The following is a 23,478-nucleotide window of genomic DNA, read 5'->3' on the forward strand; positions in this document are numbered from 1 at the left end:
CCCCATCAACAGTCTCCTTTGCTTTCATAAGAAGGCAGATCCAACTGGAGTATCTCAATTGACCACAGCTGTGACAGTGCATCACAGGTAATCTCATATACGCAGGTCTCAGGCCATTTAGAGCTTTGTAAATCACGATGAACATCTTAGAAACTATCTAGGCAGGAGCACTGGTACCATATACTGCCAATGGTATACCTTGTTTAATAAGGATTCTGTACCAGCTTCAGTCTTTGAATGGTTTTAAGGCCAAGTCTCATGCTACATGCTTAAAGAGGCCATGGGGTGGGAGAGCTAGCTCACCCCATACACAAGACACAGCAGTGGCTCCTGAGATCGGCTCCATACTTTGGGCATTGCTTCTGCGTGGTTCAAGTTGCAGAGCCACTGAGGTTCGGCCCAGCCATCAATCTCTAACTCTCCAACACCTGTCCTCTTGGCTTTAATGGAGCAGATCCCTATGTTTAACTGTAAGGGACAGAAGCTTACAAAATGTCACATATTTGGATGAAGATCATAACCTGGAACTTGCAGGCAAGATCTTTGGTAGAAGCAAAATATTTAATGCAAAATTCAAAAGGGATTAAATGCAAGGGTTAGTTAATTATTTAAAAATATAAATTAATAATCCTTAGATATTAGCATCTGAATGAAAAACATAACACTTAAGTCAGTGTCTCTTCAAGAGTAACTTTATTCTGGGCAGGAGGCTCTTTACACAGAAGGAATTAAACAGTTTAAACATCCACCCTCCAACAAACATACCACCACCACCTACACCCAGAAAAACAAAACAAAAAACAAAAAAGAAAATCATCTGGGTTTTCATTTCTTTCAATAAATATTTTTCTCCCCATTTTATGGCATGTACTTCCACTAAAGCATTTCTAATTAATCTGTAAACAGGATGGGGAGGGTTTCAGTACTAATTTCATTTTATTTCTCTGTACATAACTTAAGAAAATCAAGATAATACAGATTAATATGCCAACCCAAGGTCTGACTCCTTCATATTAAGGTCATATTATTACACAGGGGTATGAGAAACTGTACATTGTAAAATAATTCTAAAAATAAAAATCATATACTTGGCATAAAAATGCTGCAGAACCTGCTAAGAGATAGGTAATATTTTGCATGAGATATGTTTTCTTACAAATATATTGCTTTTGGTCAGGTTTTCAATGTAATATACAGCCTCTACTTTTTTCCATCTAAATGGCACAAATCAGAGAAAAAACATTAAAAAACAAAACAAACAAACGATATAGCCCAACCTGCAGTCCTTATTCAAGCAAAAAACTCTCATTGAACTCAGTGTGAGTTTGCTTGAGTAAAGACGGCAGGATTGTTCCCAGGATACATTTGCTACTGAGTGAATCTGTACATTGTACCTGTTTAATTTAAAACTAGAGTAGACAATTTTTGAATGTGAGCTGTTTAGGTTTGACAAATAAAGGCCCCACATTTGCAAACGGGTTTGAATGCAGATCCTTATTCCTGCACCGAGTAACCTTACAACCCTTCTTGTGGATCCCTTTGCAGGACTAGCCAGGATTCTGAACCTTTTACTCAGGCAAATTACTTGCTTACCTGAGTAAGGGTTGCAGGATTGGGCTCTCTATTCTGACAATGATAGGAACTACAACCATTAGTGAGAATTAGGGTCATACGGTCACAGCAGAATAGACTATTTATAAACAGCTAGTTAGATATTTGTATAGGTCCAAACATCTCCCTTGTCCGTGTCAGTTCATTCATTATAAATAAATTAAAAATCTCTAAATATAAATGCAGATTTTGATTTCCAGAAAGGAAACAGTCAGTTCTTATTCTATATGATTTTAAGAAATGTAAATACACAGTTTTGTCCTTTTCCACTTGGCAAACACTTCTCCTCCCACCCCACCCCACCTTTTCTCACAAGTACATGCATCTAGTGCTGCATAATTCAAAATGGCTCTTTTACTTCCTTGTGTGTATACCAACATCACAGCTCTGTTAGCAAGTACCTATAGGTTTGAAATGAGTGTTTGTTAGTTAACTGGTAACAAAGCCTGGGTGGTGAAGGTTAGAGAGCCATGATGCGGTTCTGTGAAGGTCCTACGTACATATTAATTTTTAAATAATGCAGATCATTTTGCTCCTTCACTGCATCATGTGGAGAGCAGCATATGCTGCCTACCTGGTCACAGTGCACAAAACAAAGGCACTGGACTCTATCCATCATGCTCTCTCCGACAGCTGAGTCAGCAGCTGCTGCTCTCTCTCTCTACACATGAGTAAATCATATTTGATGCTCTGACTTCAAAAGGGGACTGGCAGAGAAATTGCTCTAGGGTATACTCTTCACCCAAAATTAAGTGGTTTTTGTAGGGAAGTCTAGCAGAAATTAGTCCACAGAATTACCTTCCAATCCAGCTGCTGCCCTTTGGAAGAGGAGGCAGCGTGTAGTTAGACTGGGGAATCCCATGAGCAATGCAGCTCCTAGGATAGCTCAAGGGAAAAGGGTCTTGGAAAGAGTGCAAAGAAAGAGGCACTCTGCATGGATATGCTGGGGTTGGTCCCAGGCCTACCTGTAGATTGTCAGGCTCCATATGAATACGAGGCCATTCCTAAGCCTAAAGAGAGATCAGGAAGGGTTTTCTGTGTGGTGAAATACACAGATGAATTTTTTTCTTGTGCACATTTTTGCTAGGAAATGGAGGTGGCCTTTTCCAGTGCACTTTGATAAGCTAAGCATTTAGAATGGAGAGAACAATCCCCACTCAGTTTTGTATCTGTGCTATTTGGCTGCTTTCCTCTGTCAGTAACCCTTGTAACTTCTCTACCATGTTACTTTTTCCCTCCTCCACAAGTCAAATCCCGGTCTCAATGAAATCAACTGAGATTTCACCATGGACATCACTGGGACCAGAATTTGATCCTAAATGCTTACTATAACAAAATAACCAATAAGACCTCGTTTATGGAAACCGATCTATATTTAACAATATGGGAAAGTGAGCTAAATCAGCACTGTAACTGTTAATTGAAGTTTACTTATTTATGAAAACTGAATCTGGATATATTAAGGGAATCAGGCTGGAAAACAAAGCAACTGAAATTAAATCAGCTGCATATATAGTTTCTTAAACTTCGCTGCTGGTGCATCATTAATACTGTGTTACTGTGCCTGTGAACCAGCTTTGTCATATTCAATATTGCCTCAAATATTTCTCCAGCTCCTACTTGCCCTATGAAAACAGGGCCTGACTTTGCTTCATGGAAGTCTTTAGGAAAGTTATAACTGACTAATAGGAGCAGCCCCCTATGCAGCATGTTTTATTTTCACTCTGAAAGACAACAACAGTTAAGGACAGACGAGGAAAACCCACAGAATACTTATTGAACGGAGATAGCATTACAAACAGGCAGAATGTAGTCAAACTAGCAGCCTGATCCTGCTGGTCTCATTCAGGCCAAACTCACAGTGTGGTTAGTGGGGATTTGGCCTTGGGATTGCAGGATCAACCCCAGGACTGAAAAACTGACAGGCAGCACAAACAGTGTGAAGACAAATTTACAAACACCAGCCAAAGCTAAAAAACACCCTTGATTAAGCCTGTGATTGATTTAGGGCCCAATCCACCTGCCATTGACCTCAAGGTGAGCAAGTTCAGGTCCTTAGTCTTTCATGTTAAGTCAGCCCCAAGCAGGTGAAAGACTGACAATCGCATCCAGCTGGTGCAGCATGGCACTAAAATAAGGCTGGGTTATTCAGTTTGATTGACCGCCTTGCCTCAATATATCCCATTCAGAGCATAACAATCACAAAACAATATTTGGTGAATGCCTCTTTCTTACAATTGCATCTCTTTTGCAATACTGCCTCAGTCTGCTACATTTTATTTACTTATATAAAATATTTGAACCTGACAAAGGAAATATTAATTTTGTATCAAGTTCATTACAAAGTTTATCGTATAAAATGCCAAAAACTTCAAGCCATATATACAAAGTGTATTGGTTTTAAGAAAAATAATTGGACCTGATCATATAACAAAACAATTTTATACAAAAAGGTATAAGATTGCATTCAAATCAATACAAATAAAACTAAAAAAGTCTTGAAATGTCTTGCTCAAAGAAGATAGGGTATTTTTTAAATCACAGGCTTATAAAGTCATGGCAAATGGTCTAACATTGGTCACCATTTCATGAGAAATGTGCACTGATTCAACAGAAAGTGCTTTCTGCAAGTCACCGGTGAGCTCCGTACTTCGAAGACCAGTCAGTGCGTCCATGGATGGGCTGAATTGGCGGTGGACGTGGCATTAATGCTGGTGTGCTTTTTGAAGGTGTATTAAATGATGGCCGCCCAATATGAGGTCTGACAGACTTCAGAGAAGCGTAATCTACAAATGAGAAGAAGAAAAGCCATTAGATAAAGTTTCAATGACTGTGTGACAGGGTGCTGGGCTGGAACCCCAGAGCCTGGCCTCTGTCACACCAGCCCCAATCCAGGAAGGTGAATTGGAGTTGGCTAGAGAAACCTGTGTCTCACTTGCAAAGGGGAAACAGCTGCCAATCTAATTAGCCATGGCTATACACAGGCCCAGAGCAGGGGAGGCAGAGAGTGGAAGGACAGGGGTAACTCTTCCCTCCTGGCTGAAACCTGCAAGCTGTATGTGGTGAGAAAGTGGTGGGATTGCACCCTGTAAATAAACTGCACTGGTGACTGCTGAGCCAGAAGGTCTCTGAGTGTTTTTTGGAACACAGCAGAGGCAGGAGCAAAGAAGGCCCTGCTACACCCTGTTACAGACTGGCTCAGCTGGAGGAGTAGCTCCTTTAAAAAGCCACTGGATACAGAATCTGGATACTCTCTCTGTTAGAAGCTGCAACTTTAGAGCCAATCTGTATTTAAAAAAATAAAGTAAAAAATTAGGATAATACAGCGAGCCATTTGCCAAGATCCCTACACAGGCCAGATTCTCTACTGTGCCTGGTATCTGCTGGATACAGCAAGAGATGGGTTGCAAAGGAACCAATTTGCAGATTTTGGGGCCAGTTCTATGCCTCACCCTAGCATACTTTAGAGCAGCCTCAAGGCTACCTAGTAGCAGAGAATAACTGGAGTAGACCTTTCACTGGAGGCTGCAATGGAGAAATGGTTAGAAGTGGACTACTCAGGTTTTGTGCCAGCAGTAAAGTCCCCATGCAAGGGAATCCCAAGCTGAGGAGATATGGTTATTCTCCAGCCCCTTTGCGTTGCCAAAAGGGGTACAGGAGGGATGGAGCAGAGTGTGAATCTGTGCCCCAGTGTTTACTCTGTCCTTACTCAAGTGAAAAATCAATTCAATTTCCTATAATGAATAGACAGTTTAGTGTGGGGGTTTTTGAGACGTGCTCCTAAATCACTAAGGTGATTCTGAAAATCCCACTGTGATGGGGCGTTGACCCACACTGGCAGAGAAGGGGTTAAAAGCAGCCTAGGGAGGCTGCACAGGGAGCAGCCAATCTGGGCCCAGCAGCCTTATATTAAAAAAGCCATAAGGCAGAGCAGAGTCAGCCTCCAACCTGGAGCTTATGAGGTGAAGTCTGTCTCTCTAGCAGGTGGAGAGACCTGTGGCACCTTGGACAAAGCAACTGCTGGGGGGGACTGGAGGAGCAAGAGGAGCCCCTGGCTGGCTGCTGAGACTAGGTAATTGCAGGCCCTGGTGAAGAGTGAAGATGGTGCAGGGGCTATAGAGAAGTGGCCCAGGGAGACATAGCAGTGGTGAGTGATGTACTCCGTGACACTCACCCTTGGTGGTAATAATAGCTGTGCATTCTGGGACGGCTGTGTTGTGGAGTACAGAATATATGTTTGTTTAACTGGTAAAACTGATGTTTTATAATAGTTTAAAGAAGTCAGACTAGACTTAATCCTGCAACCCTTGTAACAGGAGTAAGCGTTGCAGGATCAGGACCTATAGTTCTAGTGACTCACTTCTTTACAATACTGTCAAATATAAAAACTGAGAATTACAGCAGCTACAGACAGTAACTACAGACACTATTGTTGACTAATATGATGGCTAGCATGTATCATAGCTTATCAGGGATGGAAGGGACCTCAAGAGGTCATCTAGTTCAACCCCCTGCTCAAAGCAGGGCCAATCCCCAACTAAATCATCCCAGCCAGGGCTTTGTCAAGCCTAAACTTAAAAACCTCTAAGGAAGGAGATTCCACCACCTCGCTAGGTAACCCATTCCAGTGCTTCACCACCCTCCTAGTGAAAAAGTTTTTCCTAATATCCAACCTAAACCTCCCCCACTGCAATTTGAGACCATTACTCCTTGTTCTGTCATCTGGTACCACCGAGAACAGTTTAGATCCATCTCTTTGGAACCCCCTTTTAGGAAGCTGAATGCAGCTATCAAATCCTCCCTCATTCTTCTCTTCTGCAGACTAAACAATCCCAGTTCCCTCAGCCTCTCCTTATAAGTCATGTGCTCCAGCCCCTAACCATGTATCATAATATGCATTATCCTCACCATATATTAGTATACATTAAACACAAATATTGTAACAGTGATATAGCCTAAACTGTCCCATATCACAATCCTGTTCACTTATGCTAAGTATTTGATAACACCTTGCATTAGCTGAGGTAAGCTTTGGCTTAAGTAGATAGGAAAACTGTCAGTATCAGGAAATATAATTGTTTCCTCATAGCCACAGAAAGGGAGTTACCCTCAGACCTATTTATCTTGGTACAGGCCTAGGAGGGGGCCTTCACATCCCTTAGTACCTGGAATGCATGCACACAGAACAAAGATAAGGGTGCATCCTGACCTGGAAAGTGTGTGTTCAGAATAAAAGATAAAAAGGGTACCTCTTGGTACCAGAAACAAGGTAAAAAAGCTAATTAATTGAATCTAGTTTCAGGTGACATATGTAGTACCTTTTTTTTGGTAAACAAGCACAGTATAAGAAGATGGCTTTCGGAATGCAATTTTGAGGAGCAACCTTCTGTGTAAGGTGACTGTAATGTCGCTGCACAGGACTGCTCTTTGGAGACTGGAATCATATAGAACCTGTCTCCTGCATCATATTAATAAACCTGACTGACAGTGGTTATTTGGTCTCTTGAGTATACTCCATAATGAAATAAAGTGTGGTCAAGCAATTTTGACTATACAGTTTATCAACAGACAGCATTATTGCCCAAACAGGCAAACAACCAAGCTCAGAGTTATACTTACTAGAAGATGGATCTGCAATTGGTGCTAACTGAACCCTCTGCCCAGCAGAGCCTAGTTCCTTTTTCAGAAATGAAGGGATATAATCACTGGTCAACCTGCTCGATCCTGAGTGCCCTAAAAGAATTTGTAAATGGATGAGAAACACTTGAAATCAGTGTGAAATGGAACACACCCCCACATCCCACCTTCCTGCAGATCTTGTGAAAGTATTTCATAAATGGTGCATTGGTGGGGCACACCGAAGACTGGACCAAATTTTTACCTGGTGTAAGTCAGTTAACGGAGCTATGCTGATTCACACCAGCTGCGGATCTGGCCTGTTACGTACTTATCTGGAAGGCTGGCACCATCACACTGCATGAAACACTAAGCCCTGGTCTCACTTGGAAGTGAGGTTGACCCAACTACAGGCTGAGCGCCACACCTATACCGACCTAACCGCCAGCATAGACGCAGCTAGCTACCACTGCTTGGGGAGGTGTAGTTCCTATAGCAATAGAAACACCCCCCCACCCCCATCTGTCACTGTAGGAAATGTCTGCACTATGGCACTTCAGCAGTGTAACTATAGTGCTGTACTCTGCTGCTATAGCACCAGTTGTGTAGACATGGCCTCACAGAGAAGAGACATAGCTGAGGGGGCCCAGTTCCTGCAGTCTTTCCTTACAGCTGATCTTAAATGCGCTGAGCATCTACAATAGGGGCCTTTTATTACAGTGTAAGATTAGGCTCTTTGTTGCTAGGCAAAATTCTCATTGAAATCTGTGAGTTACACAGGAACATGTCCCAAAACAGAGTTGGGTGAACAACAGATTTTTTGCTTTGCTGTTTAAGAATAATAACGTTTGTTTCAACCTGAAACATGTTTTGTAATTTTTCAGCAAATTAAAGTTTAAAAAAAAAGAGTGTTAATATTTCAGTAATATAATCACCAACTTTTTCAGGCATTCGGACACAAACAGGCAGAGGATTTGTTGTGGTTACAGCTCCTGGATAAGCTTTGGCCTAGGGCACTCACTTCAGATGTGAGACACCTGGCTTCAATTCCCACTTCTGCTTGATGTGGAGAAAGGATTTTAACCTGGTTCTCTCCCATTGCAGGACAGTGTCCTTGCCAGTGGGCCATGGGATAGTTCAATGTGAGGCCTTTGCAGGCTCCTCTTGAAAGGATTCCACTTTTTATAAATAGTAATTGGAGCAGGAACTTGAACTGTGGTGATTACCCTGTCTATCAAACTGCAGAGTCATGCTCATTCTCTTTCCCAGTGACTATCATTTAGAGTGGTAATTCATAGTAATTGTTTAAATTAAAAAAAAAAAAAAAAAGGAAAGAACTCCCTCATTATTTACTACAAATCAACACCAGCATTGAAAGAAAAAAAAACACCATGATTTTTAAAGATTTTTTTTAAAAGGGACACTGAATTTATTGCTTATTAAAACAAACAATCTATAACGCACTAACAGATTCCCCACCTGCCTCTTTCATCTCTGACTGAAGGGATGTTAACAGGCCACTTCTTGAATAGTCCCTTGTTTAGCATAAGAGGTTGGCAGATATTTCAATCTGTTCCAGCTTGTATTTAGCTGTGATACTCTGAGGGCTTGTGTACACTTACAGCACTGCATCTGTGCCACTCTAGCCCTCAGAAGATGCTACCTACAGGGGTGGCAGGTTTGTATAATTTTTGGTGGTGCCCAGAATGGGTCTAAGTCCTGCCCCTGTCTCCCACACCTGCCTTATAAGCAGATATTATATATATATATATATATATATTTTAAATAATGTAAAAATGGACTGGAAACAGTATGCGTTTAACAGTTTCCCTATATTGCACAACATCACTATTGTAAGAAAAATGTATTTAAGTAAGACTATCAACTTTATTAATACTCTTTTGAATACAGAAACAACCAAGCACTCTTGTATCAATAATCCTCAAAAACAAATGCTTTCTAAAATTAAAACAAATTGTAGCCCCTTCCTTTGTGATATTCTTCAGTAGGCAGCAAACACTTTTTGTCATTGTTTGATTCTTGAAATGAAGTCATCCAGGAGACTTGTAATGTCCAATTCAGAGGTAGAGTTCTTATGAATGTGCAGAAATGCCAAGTGATTTAGACATTCTTGGCTCATTGTCATTCGCAAATAATTTTTCAGTCTGCACAGGCAACTGAATGATCGCTCAGCCGTGCAGGTTGTAGTCAGAATTGTGTAGAATAATTTCAGGAGAATTATAACTTTTGACATATTACTCAAGCCTTTGTTTTGTTTCAGAAATTGCTTCACTTTGCTCACTGAATTAAGCTGGCAATTTCTCGATCTGCAAATATCACTCAACATTTCTAAATGAAGAGATAGCCTCTCCGTGTTAATGTCACCATGGAAAGCTTCACTTACTGGGACAATGTCCTGTTTTGAGTCATTTGCTGCATCAGTTATACACTTATCCAATTTTATTGTGAATGTAAAGCTTTCCATTGAAAACCTCTGTTAAATGGCAACTTCTCAAGCATCAATGATCCCAACATGTATTTGATGAAAAGACTTTCTGGGGTCACTGAAGGTGTGAGGAAGGCTTCCATTGATCTCAATGGCTTACATTTTCTCAGGAGTGTGGGATCATCTAATTAAAAAGATTTCTTGCCTTATCTACTGTTGTTTCCCAGAAGTGACTGTATGATGATTCAGTGTGCATCCTGCACCTCTTGCAGCAACAGGCCAACTTTCTTCGTAACGCTTGCCAATGACACGTTTGGGCTTTGAATTTTTGCATTAGCTTCTTCTACAGGACCCATGGATTTCACAAGAACTGTCAGTGTAAAGTACATTGAAAGACTGAAGTTGATTCAAGAATCCACTACATTTTGAGCTAAATTCATCTGAAGAGTGACTAAATTCATCCAGGCAGTTCATCGGCATCGTAGTTTTGGAGCAGTGATTTAATGCTGCTGATCCTTTGTGCCCAACAAGATGGACATTATGGTCATAAAGAAGGCTCCCCTTCACCCTGAAACTCTCTGAATGCTGCTATACACTTCTGTGACTCCCTAAAGGCATTGATTAGATCTTTCACCATCAAAAACCTATTACAACATTCTGGAATATTATCCAGGGCATCCTGAGTGGCAAGGTTAAGGGAATTGTAGCACAGTGCACAAATTCCACTCTTGACTCTCAATCCTTCACTGTGGCTTGGACCACAGCAACTTTATCGGACGTGTTACTGGCTCTGTTGTAACACGGCCCCTGGCAATCAGAAAAGGGCAAATCACACCTGAGAAGTGGTATCTTCCACAATTTTGAAAAGAGAAGCAGCATCCATTGTGTCAGTTTGCTAAAACCCAGTACACTCCTCATAAATCTCCCAATCTTCACTAGAAAAGAACCTTAAGGAAAAACTTGCTTGTTCTTTTCTTGACAAATCAGTAGTCTCATCCATTATGATGCCGTAAAACTTAGAAGCCTTATCTTTTGCACAATTTGTCTTAGCACATCATTTCAATTATTTCCTTAATAACCTCATGTGACAGCCACTTGTATTTTGTGCAACTAAGCCACTGTCTCAGTTCCTCTGAATCTGTACTGCATAGCAACAAGAGCTGCATCAAATTTGAATCATTCTCATGATGTCCATGTAATGTTATTCCTTGTTGACCTAGGTACTGAACACTGGTAAAAATTTTGTGCAGTACATTCCTAGCTGATTGTGATTCTTTTCTGTAGCTGGCCGACAGTAGTGCAGAAACATTTACCTGTGACTGTAGAGCAGCTTACTTCATTACTGCTCCCTTGTGACAGGAGGATTTTTTGTTTGATGTAAAACCATGGATTGTGTGTCTCCAATCTTGAAATCTGGATGAAATAAACCTTGGTTTGGCCTTCGTAGAAAATATTAAGACCTTCTTGTCACAACAGTTTTTGCAGACAGAGCGAAAAGCTTTGTCTAATTCACTACTGGACTCCACCCATGTAAATCTTGATAGCCAAGATTGCTGAAAACTCCTTTTCTTATCTTGTAGATTTGTCGTATTTTTCTTTTTGTATAACTTTAGTTTGCAAGCTGGGTGTCGAACTCAGGCCATCACTTGATGAATTACCCTTTACTTTTTCTCTGGGTAACTTTATTAAGAATTTATCCATTGTTGATTATTACTACTGGTCCCACAAATCAAGATTTGTTGCTGAGATAAAATGAAGCTACAGTGCGCTGGTGTCACAAGATTACAAGGGCCAATTAAAAGTGGAAAGTAAGAAGCAACACTCACCTGCTTCAATACATTAAATTTTGTTGCATGCTTATAAAACCAATTATATACTTTAAAGAGTATAAAATAATCAAGTATTGTGCTAAACATGATCATACTCCAAACTGACTGCCGAATTTAAGTTGTGTGTTTTTTCCCTTCAGGCACTCACAGTATATGGCTGGGTTCCCTCTAATTTTTCCTCACTCATGTGAAATGAATCTTATGTGCACCAATACGGAGGTGATGTGTAACAAATCACCTCCATATTAGTGCATATTACAAAATTAATGGGGTGGGGCTGAGGGTTTGGAGTGTGAGAGGGGGTTCAGCACTGGGGCACAGGGTTCAGATGTGGGAGGGATGAGGGCTGCGGAGTGGGACCAGGGATGAGGATTTCGTAGTGCAGGAGGGGGTGGTGAGTGCTCTGGCTGTGGATGAGGGGTTTGAGAGAGGCTCAGAGCTAGGGCAGAGGGCTGTGGGGGTGGGGCTGGGAATGAGGCGTTCATGGTGCAGGAGGGGGCTCAGGGCTGGGGCAGAGGCTTGGAGGTGCAGGGGGGTGAGGGCTCTGGCTGGGGGTACAGGCTCTGGGGTGGGGGTGGGGCAGGGCTGGGGATGAGGAGTTTGGGCAGGCTGCCCTGGGGCTTGGGCTACAGAGGAGGATCCCACAGAGTCTCCCCAGCCTTCTCCCTGCCGCCAGCAGCGAGCTCTGGTGAAGGGCTCCCCTCTCCCCCTAGCAGAACACTCACCCAGCACCACCACTGCATGTGCTCCTAGAAGCTGGGCCCCCTCTCAGGTCTAGGAAGCCCCCACGCATTCCCTGTGGTGGATGTCAGGGAGGTAGGGGGGAGAAGGGCTGCCATCACGTGTGCGCCTCCTCCCTCCGCAGCTGCCACCTCAGCCTGCCGCCGGCATTGCTCCCTTTAGGTGGCAGTAGCCAGTGAAGGAGCACAGCGCTGAGCAGGGCAGCAGCCTGCTGTCCTGGGAGCGCAGGTGGGCGATGCTCCGGGGGGAGGCACACAGGGCATCAGGTCGGGCTGGGGGAGAGAGATGGCCCCAAACATTGGAGGAGTCAGGCTCCTGTGCCCTGAATTTCCTGGAGCATAGGCACATAGCTTGGTCTACACTACAAACTTAATGTCAGCATAATTAAGTCGCTCAGGGGTGTGGAAAATCCACATTCCTGAGCAATGCACTTAAATTGACCAAACTCCCAGTGTAGACAGCATTATGTTTATGGGAGGGCTTCTCCTGTCAACGTAGTTACGGCTCTCAGGGAGGCAGAGTCCCTGCACTGATGGGAGAAACTCTCCGTTGGCATGCATGGCATCTTCAGAAAGTGCTACAGTGCTGTCAGTATAGACAAACCCTGTTTTCCAGACCTGAAGAAGAGCTCTGTGTAAGCTTGAAAACTTGTCTCTCTCGCCAACAGAACCTTGTCCATAAAATATTACCTCACCCACCTTGTCTCTCTAACCACCAACTTAAAATCATGCTTCCCTCTGTATTTTTCTTTTTAGCTACAATTGTTCAATAGCATCTAATATACTAAAAGAGGATCAGTGAGAAAAACTGTTTGATTACTTTATGTATTTGACATCACTTTGTACAGTTTAATTCATTCTTCTATACAGTCAGCTCTCCCCATTTGTGCGACTTGTTTATATGGCAACAGGGAATAGGGAAAAATTGGAAATAAGAAAATGATTTCACAAAAACTGGCCCGGGAACTCAGGGAGTGGTGTAGTATGTGAAAAGATATTAAACTGATTAGATTTCAAGCTGTCAGTCAAGCTAAACATTGGATAGATCAACTTGGATTTTGGGAGCCTAAGACCCAACGTGGATTGGAGTAACTGGGAGGCCATTACAAAAATTCTCACCCTGTCCCATTCACAGTTCTCTTAGAATGTCTGAATACCACTTCTTACCTGAATTCATTCCATTGACCCCGCCTCCCACACCTGAAGCTTTTCCAGGCAAACTAGAAGTGGGCCATGGATTAGACGTAATAGAATCCTTGCTTGAACTGGAGACTATGCTTTTCCTTGTGCTTATCCCTGTTGGGAAAAGAAAGAGAATTAACCATTAAGAAATCCTTGTCAGATACAATTATTACGCAGCTTTGCACCTGCATATAAATGGAGCAAGTGTTTGCCCCAGTGACCTTAGCCAAAAATCTCTCCATATTCTACTATTCAGCATCTACTATACCTAGGTTACTTCGTATCCTCTCACACCAGTGGCTTATCACTGGTATTACATGGTCCCTCTTCCTGCAGAGATAACCACGTGTTTAGGCCCTCGCTACTGTACTGAGTCCCACTGAAGTCAGTGAGTCTATATCAGAATAAGGATCCAGGTATTTACATACTTGTCCTAATCGTACAAGGGGATCTAGAGTGCTTTGGTATCCTGGTGGGTGAACAATGCTACATGAAATGTAGATGATTCTTATTAAATACAGCATTTTATGCTAATATCTGGTTACCATTTTAAGCACTCAAATTAGAAAAGGCAATTTAATGTTTTCACAATACCCTATTCTATACCATATTCTACTTTGCTATCTGTGTAGTTTACACTGAAGTCAGTGAGAGTTGTGCATTGTAGGGTCTCTGAGACAGGGTCCATGTATTTTTTTTTAAAATTATTATTTCATGTGGAGTGCCTAATGCACATTTGGGCATGATACAATCAATTCTATAGGATAGAAGGTTTGGTCTGATTGAGTTTTAAGATCTACATCTAGAATCCTAACTAGTAATTCAAAAAATACCATTAAAACACCGAGTAATCAAAACTGTAACCTTCATCTTACAATTACATGCACATTTGTATTTAAGGGAAGAAAAAGAATAATTAAGACCCAGTCTGCCACCATCAAAATTAGAGCTGCACAAAGTTTCAGCCTTTTTTTTTTAGAACACCGAAACAATTCACAAATTCAGGTTAAATTTGGCAAATAGTTTCAACCACAAAGCCAAAAATTTCTGAAATGCAGAAGTGATTTGTTTAGAATAAAAACGGAAATGATATTCCATGTCAAACATAAAGCTCTACCAACTCAACATTCAAAACATTCTATTTCGACCCAAACAAGTTTTGTTGAGGGAAAAAACTGAATCAGTTGTGGTCTGAAACAAACTGAATATTTTTTGTTTGGCCTCCAAACTGAAAAATCAATTACTCATCTCAAAGCCGAACACAGTCGCTTTGCCCCCAGCATTCATGTGGAGTCCCACTGACTACCTGTTACGCTGATCTCTCTACTTGTTGCACTGTGTTCTGCCAGAGGCACATAGCTGAAATCTTGTAACTGTGGAATTCCACACTGAAACTCAGTTAAAATAAATTCAGTAAAAACAGCAAAGAATCCTGTGGCACCTTATAGACTAACAGACGTTTTGGAGCATGAGCTTTCGTGGGTGAATACCCACTTCCTCAGATGCATCTGAGGAAGTGGGTATTCACCCACGAAAGCTCATGCTCCAAAACGTCTGTTAGTCTATAAGGTGCCACAGGATTCTTTGCTGCTTTTACAGATCCAGACTAACACGGCTACCCTCTGATCAGTAAAAACAGGACATCATGAGCTGCTTATTTTCCTGCTGAATGCTCACAAACACATGCCTGAGGTTCCTAGAACCAGAGCTTCATTTGTACCAGTTCCTGCCAGGGCTGAGCCCTGGCACCTCTAGGCTTGGCAGTTCATTGCCTCAGCACTTCTAGGCTTGCTGCATCAGTTATGAAAGTAAAAAAATTGCTTGAGCCCTGGCACCTCTTTCATTACAAAGTAAGCACTGCCTAGAACCTTGTGACATGAATGGACAAAAGAGGGCCCAGTCTTAGAGTGACACAAAGAGGGACATCTTGTTCCCAGTGAAGCTTATGCCTCAGGAGAATTGTGTGCGCGCACATGCACACGATTCTCCTGAGGCATAGCCTTCACTGGGAACAAGATGTCCCTTGAGAATCGTGTGTGTGCACATGTACACACACTTATATTCTGCCTCATTGCTGGTGCCACTCACACAGAGGATGAGCAGACACACATGCAAGTGACTCCTCTGCATAAGAGTGAGCTTTGATTCCACACATTGGGCTGCTTTAATACACTGCAAGGGCACTTAGTTCCTGCCCTGGGCAACAGAAAAGTTAATGCCAACCTGCTATCACCTAGCATTTACTGCTGCTAGTACTAGTATTATATATTCACTAGTCAGCCTGGGGGTATGCGCCGCCTCCTCTGCCACTCTTGGGAACATAAGGCAGAGCTGGCGCATCAGCTGGACACATTTCCTAGCATAGTCTTGTGTGCTAAAGAGCTATTCTGCATAACTTCTCATGGTGCACGGGAAAGCTGCTCCTGACACCTTACCCCTTTCTAGCATACCAATGGGCAGAATGTATCTCAGTTTCTGGCATGCTAGAACCTTCTCTCTTTGTTGTAAGCCTCTTTCTGTTAACAAGTTAGCCCCTTCCCATTCCAATGTTCTCTGTTTTCTTTAAAGCAATAACCCTTCCTCGGAGTCAAAGACAAGGCCCAAAGTATCCATTACCATTTCCCACCACTATTAAAAGGTCAAGAAAATATTTCCTACTAACCAGGTAAATACCTAGAATGTTTCAAGTAATGCTGCTTGGCTGCAGAAACTCGCAAGGTGGGTGTGTCCTGACGTGGAAAGGATGCATGGGAAGGGGCACTGTTGCCAGAACCTAGATTGTCTGAAAGCTTCAGATCCAAAATGCTTTCAAACCTGTACCAAGAGAAATCACCATGCTTAGCCCCAAGCTCAAAGCTTACACTTCATCCACACAGTGTTCCTTTCACCTCATCTCCACAAATTATTTGTTCAAAATGGGTTTGGTGCTGTACAGATAAAGGAAGACATTGCATACCCTTAGGCACTTTGCTGATGGTATGTTTATGTTGCATTGTAAACCTGGGTCTGAGAGACCCAGGCTTGCGGACTCAGTGTTCCGAAAGCTGACCTTCAGCATTCATGCTGTTTTGTAAACCTGGGCTTGCACCAGCTGGACAAAGAGCACCCAGACATACTAACACTTCTGTACTGCACTATGCAGATCTTCGGTATGTGGCCTGAGATGCATACGCACTGCAGAATGACAAGGCTTGGATCAAAGTCCCAGTGGGTCTCTGGTTGACCCTCTCCTTCCTCTCCAGCAGAATCCTAGGACACAGGTCCTGCATACTTGTTGACACACGTCAGACTGATGAATGAGTGCGGATGTATGTACAGACGGGGGCTTGGGCTCAGTGTGCAATGTAGACATACCTTAGGTCACGTCTACACTACAGAGCTGTAATTGGTATAATTACATCACTCAGGGGTGTGAAAAAGTGACAGTTAACCCCCGCCCTCATGTAGACAGCGCTATGTTGATAGAAGAAGCTCTTCTGTCAGTATAGGACAGTAGGCCTCAAAATTTTTGCCTCATACCCCCCTTATGCCTGTCCGTGCCCTCCTCCCTGGAGCTGGGCTACAGCTCTGGAAAGCGGGGGATGTGGACAAGGTAAGGGGGCTGAGGCTGGGGCCACAGCTGGAGGTGGGGGCAGAGCTGGGAGCAGAGCCTTGGCCAGCAGGTGCAAGGCCAGTAGTTAGGGGCTGGCGCCAGGAGTGGAGCTGGGTGACGCTACCTCCCTGCCCCCTGTGGGGGCTGGTCCAGGCCCCATCACTGTCCCCCTGAATGTTCCTCTGCATCCCCATAGGGGGGCATGCCCCACTGTTTGAGGGCCTCTGATATAGGAGCATCTTCACTTAAATGCTACAGCTACATTGGTGCAACTGTGCCAATGTAGTGCTTTAAATGTAGACCTGCCTTTAGGGTGCTAAGTTTTCCCCATTGACTCTGATCCAAGGAAACTGGAAGCCTAATTCAGATACACATGATACAGCTCATAATACGTTACACACTAAGATGGATCAAACATGAACTGGTAAAGATACTGAAAGACTTCACAAACTAAGCATGTTTGTCAGAGAGAATATCAAACAGAAGGGTAGGACCCTAGTGCAAGAAATCAAAGAGGCCGTTCTAAGCATAAGGGACAGCATGGAAGAATCAAAAAGTCAGGAACCAAGAGGGAGTACAAACACAGAGGATCAGTTACCAGTACTATAGCTAGGCAGAGAGAGCACAGGAAGAAAGTGCTAAGGAGCAAAAAATGTAGGAGGAAATGAAAACAAATATCTAGCTGGGATGGGGTGAGAAGACGAGACAACAACTTACCTACAAAGAGCTTCATCGCTCTGTCGCCTCTTGTTTTTCAGATCACTTCTGGTGAGGGAAGAGCTAAAATCAAAGTCTTCCAAGTCATCCCACTCTTCAGAACCTTTCATTGTTCTAATAATGTGTCCCCATCTTCGCCTAGTCTTTGGTTTAAGTTCACCATTCGTGTTCTCTGTCCCAACTGATATTTTCTGTTATTATGAAGAAGAAAACCAAAACATTTGCAATACAGAGCTATGGAATAATGAGGAGGGAAATCAAAACAGTTTTTCCTTCACAAAGCAAGTGGTGATCTTGCTGTAGCAGCATAAATCCCCAATAGCTCCACTAATATACTGAGGACCCGCTCTGTGACACACAGGTGTTCATACTATCTTCTGCATCTCTTCCTGCCTTGATAGAGTCCTGCACTGGCAGAAGAATGGAGCTCTTAAGTCTCTTTCATCTCTAATTTCCATACTTCTTTCAATGTACAGGCTACAAAAAGTGATCAGCTTATGTTAATTTTTAGCCCCGGACTCCACTTGCAGGTGCATAACTACATGCACGTTCATGTGCCTGCACTTCAGCTGCCGGTGCCTGCATTAAAATTTGTGCCAGCAAAACCTATTTGTCTTAACAGATTCTGCAGCCACAAATTCTGACATTTGTGTCCTTGCAGCAGTTAAGGTGCATATGCATGTTTGAACTTTTGCAATTCTGCATATGCACAAGGTGAAAGTCACGTATAGGTTCTGCTGAAGGCTTGGCTCTTAGTTTCCATACTCGTGGGCCCAATTCTCTTCTACCTTGGGCCTGAGTCTCATTTACACCAAGACCACTTTACATCACTCTGGCAGTGTAAAATGGCTTGAAGTAAGCTACGGTTCCATCCTCTTTAAGGCCATTTTACAATACCAGAACACCATAAAGTGGTCTTGGAGTAAGTGAGAATTGGGCCCACCAGAAAACTCCACCAACTTCAGTGGAGCTGCTTTCACTTTACACCAGCATGAGATAAGAGCCAAACTAGTCTTTGTACCTTTTAATAAAAAGGAGAGAAATGGGAATAAAGATGACACTGTTGGTTTAAGGTACCAAAAAAAAAAAATCCAATTAAGGAAAAATGCACAAAGTCATCAGCAGGTTTAGCAGTTATCCCAGATTCCTCCTCACCTGCTGAGGAACTTGACTACAAAGTGCTGGCAGAAGCACCTGAGTGGGTTCATCCTCTCTTAACTGGATCCCGTGGTCAGTCACCAAGGAGTCTGCTTTATACGGGTACATGAGGTACTGGGAAGACTGGCTTTGCTGGAATGGTCTAGATGAGAGATGGGCATGGGGTTTTGGAGGGGGTTGTGCAGGAGGGACCGGTTTAACATGGTGCAGTGCAGCTTTATCATGGAGTTCTTTCGGCTGCTTGCCCAGTTCCTGAATGCAGAGAGAGGTGCCCAGTGTGTGCCCAACCTGGAAGTAGGGATATCGAAGTGCCTAAAACACAATAAAAGGCATCAGTATTCAACAGGGGAAGCCAGAGTTGCTGACTTAGCTTAGTCATATGGGACAGCTCCCACGTTACTTTACCCTCTTACCTTTCCCATGCGTTAGACTATCGCGATAGGACTCTGTACAACACATCCTACTGCTTCAGGTTAGAGTAAGTTCTAGTGACGGCTTAACCTCTATGCAAAAGCTTGTCCGTGTAATGCAAAAGCAGTTAAAAAACAGTTTCCATACTAGCCTTTTTTGGTACAGAGGCAATATACTATTATTTATGATGTAGTGCAATAGCGTGCAAAGGCCCAGTCAGGATCAGGCACTGCACAGGAAGCAAGAGAAATAACATCCTCCAGAACTGAAGACTTTTAAATGTGTAACTGTAATCAACAAATAATTGTCCCTACGTGCTAGCAGATTTTTTCAATCAATCACATGCCTAACTTGTATTGGATTCTGGGAGATACCAGCATTCCCAATTCTTGAAAGATATATCATGTAGCTATGACAATCTTGCTCCGCTTTACAGGTAATTAAGTAGTTGCTGCTGGGGGGTGCAATAGTGGTCTTCTCCCTAGCTTCTGCCAACTAGAACAGGCTTTCAACATCTCTCTTCCTCACAGATTCCCAACCACATTACAGTCTTGTCTCATTTGTTTCACAAGAAGTGCTATTTGCTTGTAATTATTACTACTAAATCATCTGAAAACAATTTAGCTTGTCCTTCCCTTCAAGTTTCCCCTCTTCCTCAATTTTACTTTGTAACTGAATTATTTAAGTCTACATACAGATTTTTTGAATGAAAGACTTCATGCAAAATAAGCGCCCAATCCTGCTCTCACTGAACTCCCTGGGAGCTCTGACCTAAGGTTGGGTCTATCCATCAAATGCTTGTTTCATTATGCAGGGACCTATCATGCACAGCACTGAATTCCCTTAATTGTCATTGAAGTCAGTGGACTAATATTGATTATGTAAAGCCCACCATTCAAACTGCTGAGCATCCTCAGCTTTTTCTGATTTGCAAAATCAAGCCCTTTCTAAGATTAATAGGTTGATCACAAAGCTTTTTTCAGGCTTTATAATCATCTAGGCCATAGGTCTTCCCTGAATTAATTCCTGTTTGAACTAGAGCACATATCTTTTAGAAAGACATCTAAATGCGATTTAAAAATTGCCAGTGACTGAGAATCCACTACAACCCTTTGTAAATTGTGCCAATGTTTAATTACTCTCATCATTAAAAAAGTTTAAACCTTATTTCCAGCCTGAATTTCTCTAGCCACAATTTCCAGCCTTTGGACCTTGTTATATCTTGGTGCTCTAGACCAAAGATCCTGGTATTACATTTCTGTTTCCTGTTCAGACTGATCAAGTCATCCCTTAATTTTCTCTTCGTTAAGCTAAACAGATTGGGCTCCTTGAGTCTTATTAGGCATGTTTTCTAAACCTTTAATCATTCCTGTGGCTCATCTCCACCCTCTCCAATTTACAGCCACAAGGGTAATTAATGACAGTCAGGGCAAAGACAGAGTGCTGTTGACCTCACAGATAATGCAACTATCAGTTGCACAAAAAGACATAGTAAAGAAAACGGAAAACAAACCTGACTAGCTGTTGGTCGCTTTTTGGGGTCCCATTGTAGCATGTCTCGCATGAGCTGAACAGCCTCACTGCCAGCATTTGGAATTAGGGTCTTTAAGTTGTTAGGTACACACTGGGGCCAGCGAAAATTCATGGTACCTGCAAGTTGGTAGCCTTCAGGCCAGTCATTCTGAAAGAATCAGTATTTTGATCACTGAAAAGCCCAACAATTAAGAGCTCTGATGTTTAAGTACCAATACTGTTCACTTTCAGCACCTCTCATCAACCATTTTAGAGTTCTTTACAGGCTTAATGAATTAACCTCAAAGCACTGCTGTAACAATTTTATTTTTTTTAAAAAGACACCAGGAAACCTGCTGTACAGGATCACACATCAAGTCAACGGCAGAAATGGGAGTGGAAGAGATTGTCCATCCCCCAGTTGTCCTGGCCACTGAACCAGAACAGACATGTGGACCCAACTGTAAATGAGGCTAATTTCATAGAAAGGGCCTAAGGACATTGGAAATTTCAAAGAATTGTTATCCGATAAAATTCTTCCTTTCTGGACAGGTCTTTTTTAATGTCACAATTTTCAAGGATACAGATTTTAACTGCTGACCTCACAGATAATGCAATTTTTATTATTTCACCTCTGAGATCAGTACTGGACTATGGCAACAAGAAGTATGAAGAGGATAAAGTAACATTCTATCTTATATCCTGGGCCAGAGATAGGCAAACATTTTGGCCTGAGGGCCACATCGGGGAATAGAAATTGTATGGCGGGCCATGAATGCTCACAAAATTGGGGTTAGGGTGCGGGAGGGGGTGAGGGCTCTGGTTCGGGCTGCGGGCTCTGGGGTGGGGTGGGGAATGAGGAGTTTGGGTTGTAGGAGGATGCTTTGGGCTGGGACTGAGGGTTCAGATGACAGAAAGGGGATCAGGGCTGGGACAGGGGTGCGGGAAGGGGTGCAGGTTCCAGCTAGGGGTGCAGGCTTTGGGTGGGGCTGGGGATGAGAGGTTGGGGTGCAGGAGGGTGCTCCATGCTGGGATCGAGGGATTTGGAGATTGGGAGGGGGATCAGGGCTGGGGCGAGGAGTTGGGGCATGGGGAGAGGCTCAGGGGTGCAGGTGCTTACCTCAAGCAATGGCACGTCCCTTCTCTAGTTCCCACATGAGTGGCCCCCAACCCGCAGAGTGGGGCCATGCCGCAGCTTCAGGGAGCCATGTGGTGTGGCTCCCGAGCTGGCACCCTGGCTGGAGCTCACAGACTGGCTTAAAATGGCTTTTGGGCCGTAGCTTGCCCACCCCTGTCCTAGGCGTAGTATCATCAATGCACGAAGCAATACACATTGAAAACGTGGATCTCACTTAGCTACCTTTTTCGGTGTCCCCAGTACTTGGCAAATCTTGAATATAGTATCGATTTCACTGGCACCAGGGAAGAGAGGCCTTAATGTGTAAACCTCTGCCATTATACAGCCGACAGCCCAGATGTCAATGGGAGAGCTATAACTGGTGGACCTCAGAAGAACTTCAGGAGCCCTATACCTATAAAAATAAGTTTATAGCATTCACAAATCAAACAAGTACTGCAGAACACGGTTACCTCAAGTGGGCCAGCCTGTGATTTTTCATTCTCTGCCTCGCTGGAGACAGAATGCATCCTTTAAAGGATTCCCAGCAACCCCCACCCAAGGCACAAGACTATCTTTTTTAGAGTCAGGGTTTGAAGTCACATGATATTCCCAGAATGCCCCATCACATCCTTCCATTATTTCTTAGACAGTGCACATCATGAAGCACTTTAAGAGCTGAAGGCCCGAACCTGTGAGGTAATGCTCAGCACTCCTCCTCCCATCAAGTCAATGAGAGTAGAGAGGGCCAAGCACTTTGCAGAATTGGGCCTTATGCACAAAGTAGAGATTTATTCTCAGCAACTGAAGTTGTGTGGCAATTTTCCTCCCACTTTCATTGCTTCTTATAAAGTTGATTTTCAGTGAGAACATTTGAGAAAAAAAAGTGGACTTAACACAAGCTGTGCTGAAGATTTTGGTCATCCGTGACAAGGTCCTAACCCTGCTTATCATGAAAAAACTCAGTTTTTGCCTATGGTTCTTTGTCTCAGATTCAAATTTATTTCAAAGTTCAGAGATGTGTTTGGCCAACTTCTCTTTGCTGAAGCAAGATCTGCAGTTTTGCCTCAGCCACCCACATGGGCTGATGAAGGAAGCTGACAAAGTATGGACGCTTTTGGTTTAAGATTAGAAGGATGAGTGGGGGGGGGGTCATCTGTTAGTATTAGGTGGACAGATGGCAGGAATCATTGATTAAACTGGGTTATTGTGTCTTCCTTTTCCCTGCTTGCTTTTATAGTAACTCTCCTCACCCCCAAATGCTATTTCTTAGTGCCAGTCAGAAGAGCACAGTGCTCTAACAGCCTTTTCAGTTGCTCTATAGTGATTGTGGTGGGCTCGGAGCACTGCTCGTTCTGGAGACTATTCTTCATATTCACAGTAGGTTAAGCAGTATCTATACATTTCAGCTATGCTACTGCCATTTGTTTGTACATCCACTGTCTTACACATTTTGAAGCCTTTTAATTATGCTAAATTAAAAATGTGATGCACTGGGTTTTATGGACCAACAATGACATTATCCTTAGCTTAAAGTTTTGTCTTAT

At 42.9% G+C, this 23,478-nt stretch overlaps 1 protein-coding gene across 11 annotated transcripts in view; it reads right to left on the reverse strand.

The window, feature by feature from the left end:
• Window positions 1-670: 670 nt before the first annotated feature.
• The window catches only part of ICK (intestinal cell kinase), a 41,173-nt gene continuing 18,365 nt past the window's right edge, over window positions 671-23,478 (reverse strand). For 10 of the 11 annotated variants that reach the window (XM_030555601.1, XM_030555600.1, XM_030555599.1 and 7 more), the window contains 8 exons: window positions 22,175-22,346; window positions 20,816-20,983; window positions 18,889-19,203; window positions 17,734-17,924; window positions 16,087-16,238; window positions 13,410-13,538; window positions 7,231-7,344; window positions 671-4,397 (listed from right to left, as the gene is read on the reverse strand). In XM_030555601.1, coding sequence (XP_030411461.1) covers window positions 4,243-4,397; window positions 7,231-7,344; window positions 13,410-13,538; window positions 16,087-16,238; window positions 17,734-17,924; window positions 18,889-19,203; window positions 20,816-20,983; window positions 22,175-22,346 — 1,396 coding nt within the window. In that variant the 3' untranslated portion in view covers window positions 671-4,242. Of the gene's footprint in view, window positions 4,398-7,230; window positions 7,345-13,409; window positions 13,539-16,086; window positions 16,239-17,733; window positions 17,925-18,888; window positions 19,204-20,815; window positions 20,984-22,174; window positions 22,347-23,478 lie in introns of those variants that run through there. The other variant, XR_003999505.1, reaches the window with a different exon arrangement.

The sequence above is a fragment of the Gopherus evgoodei genome, chromosome 3 (genome assembly GCF_007399415.2).
Source record: "Gopherus evgoodei ecotype Sinaloan lineage chromosome 3, rGopEvg1_v1.p, whole genome shotgun sequence".
In the NCBI taxonomy this organism is placed as follows: domain Eukaryota; kingdom Metazoa; phylum Chordata; order Testudines; family Testudinidae; genus Gopherus; species Gopherus evgoodei.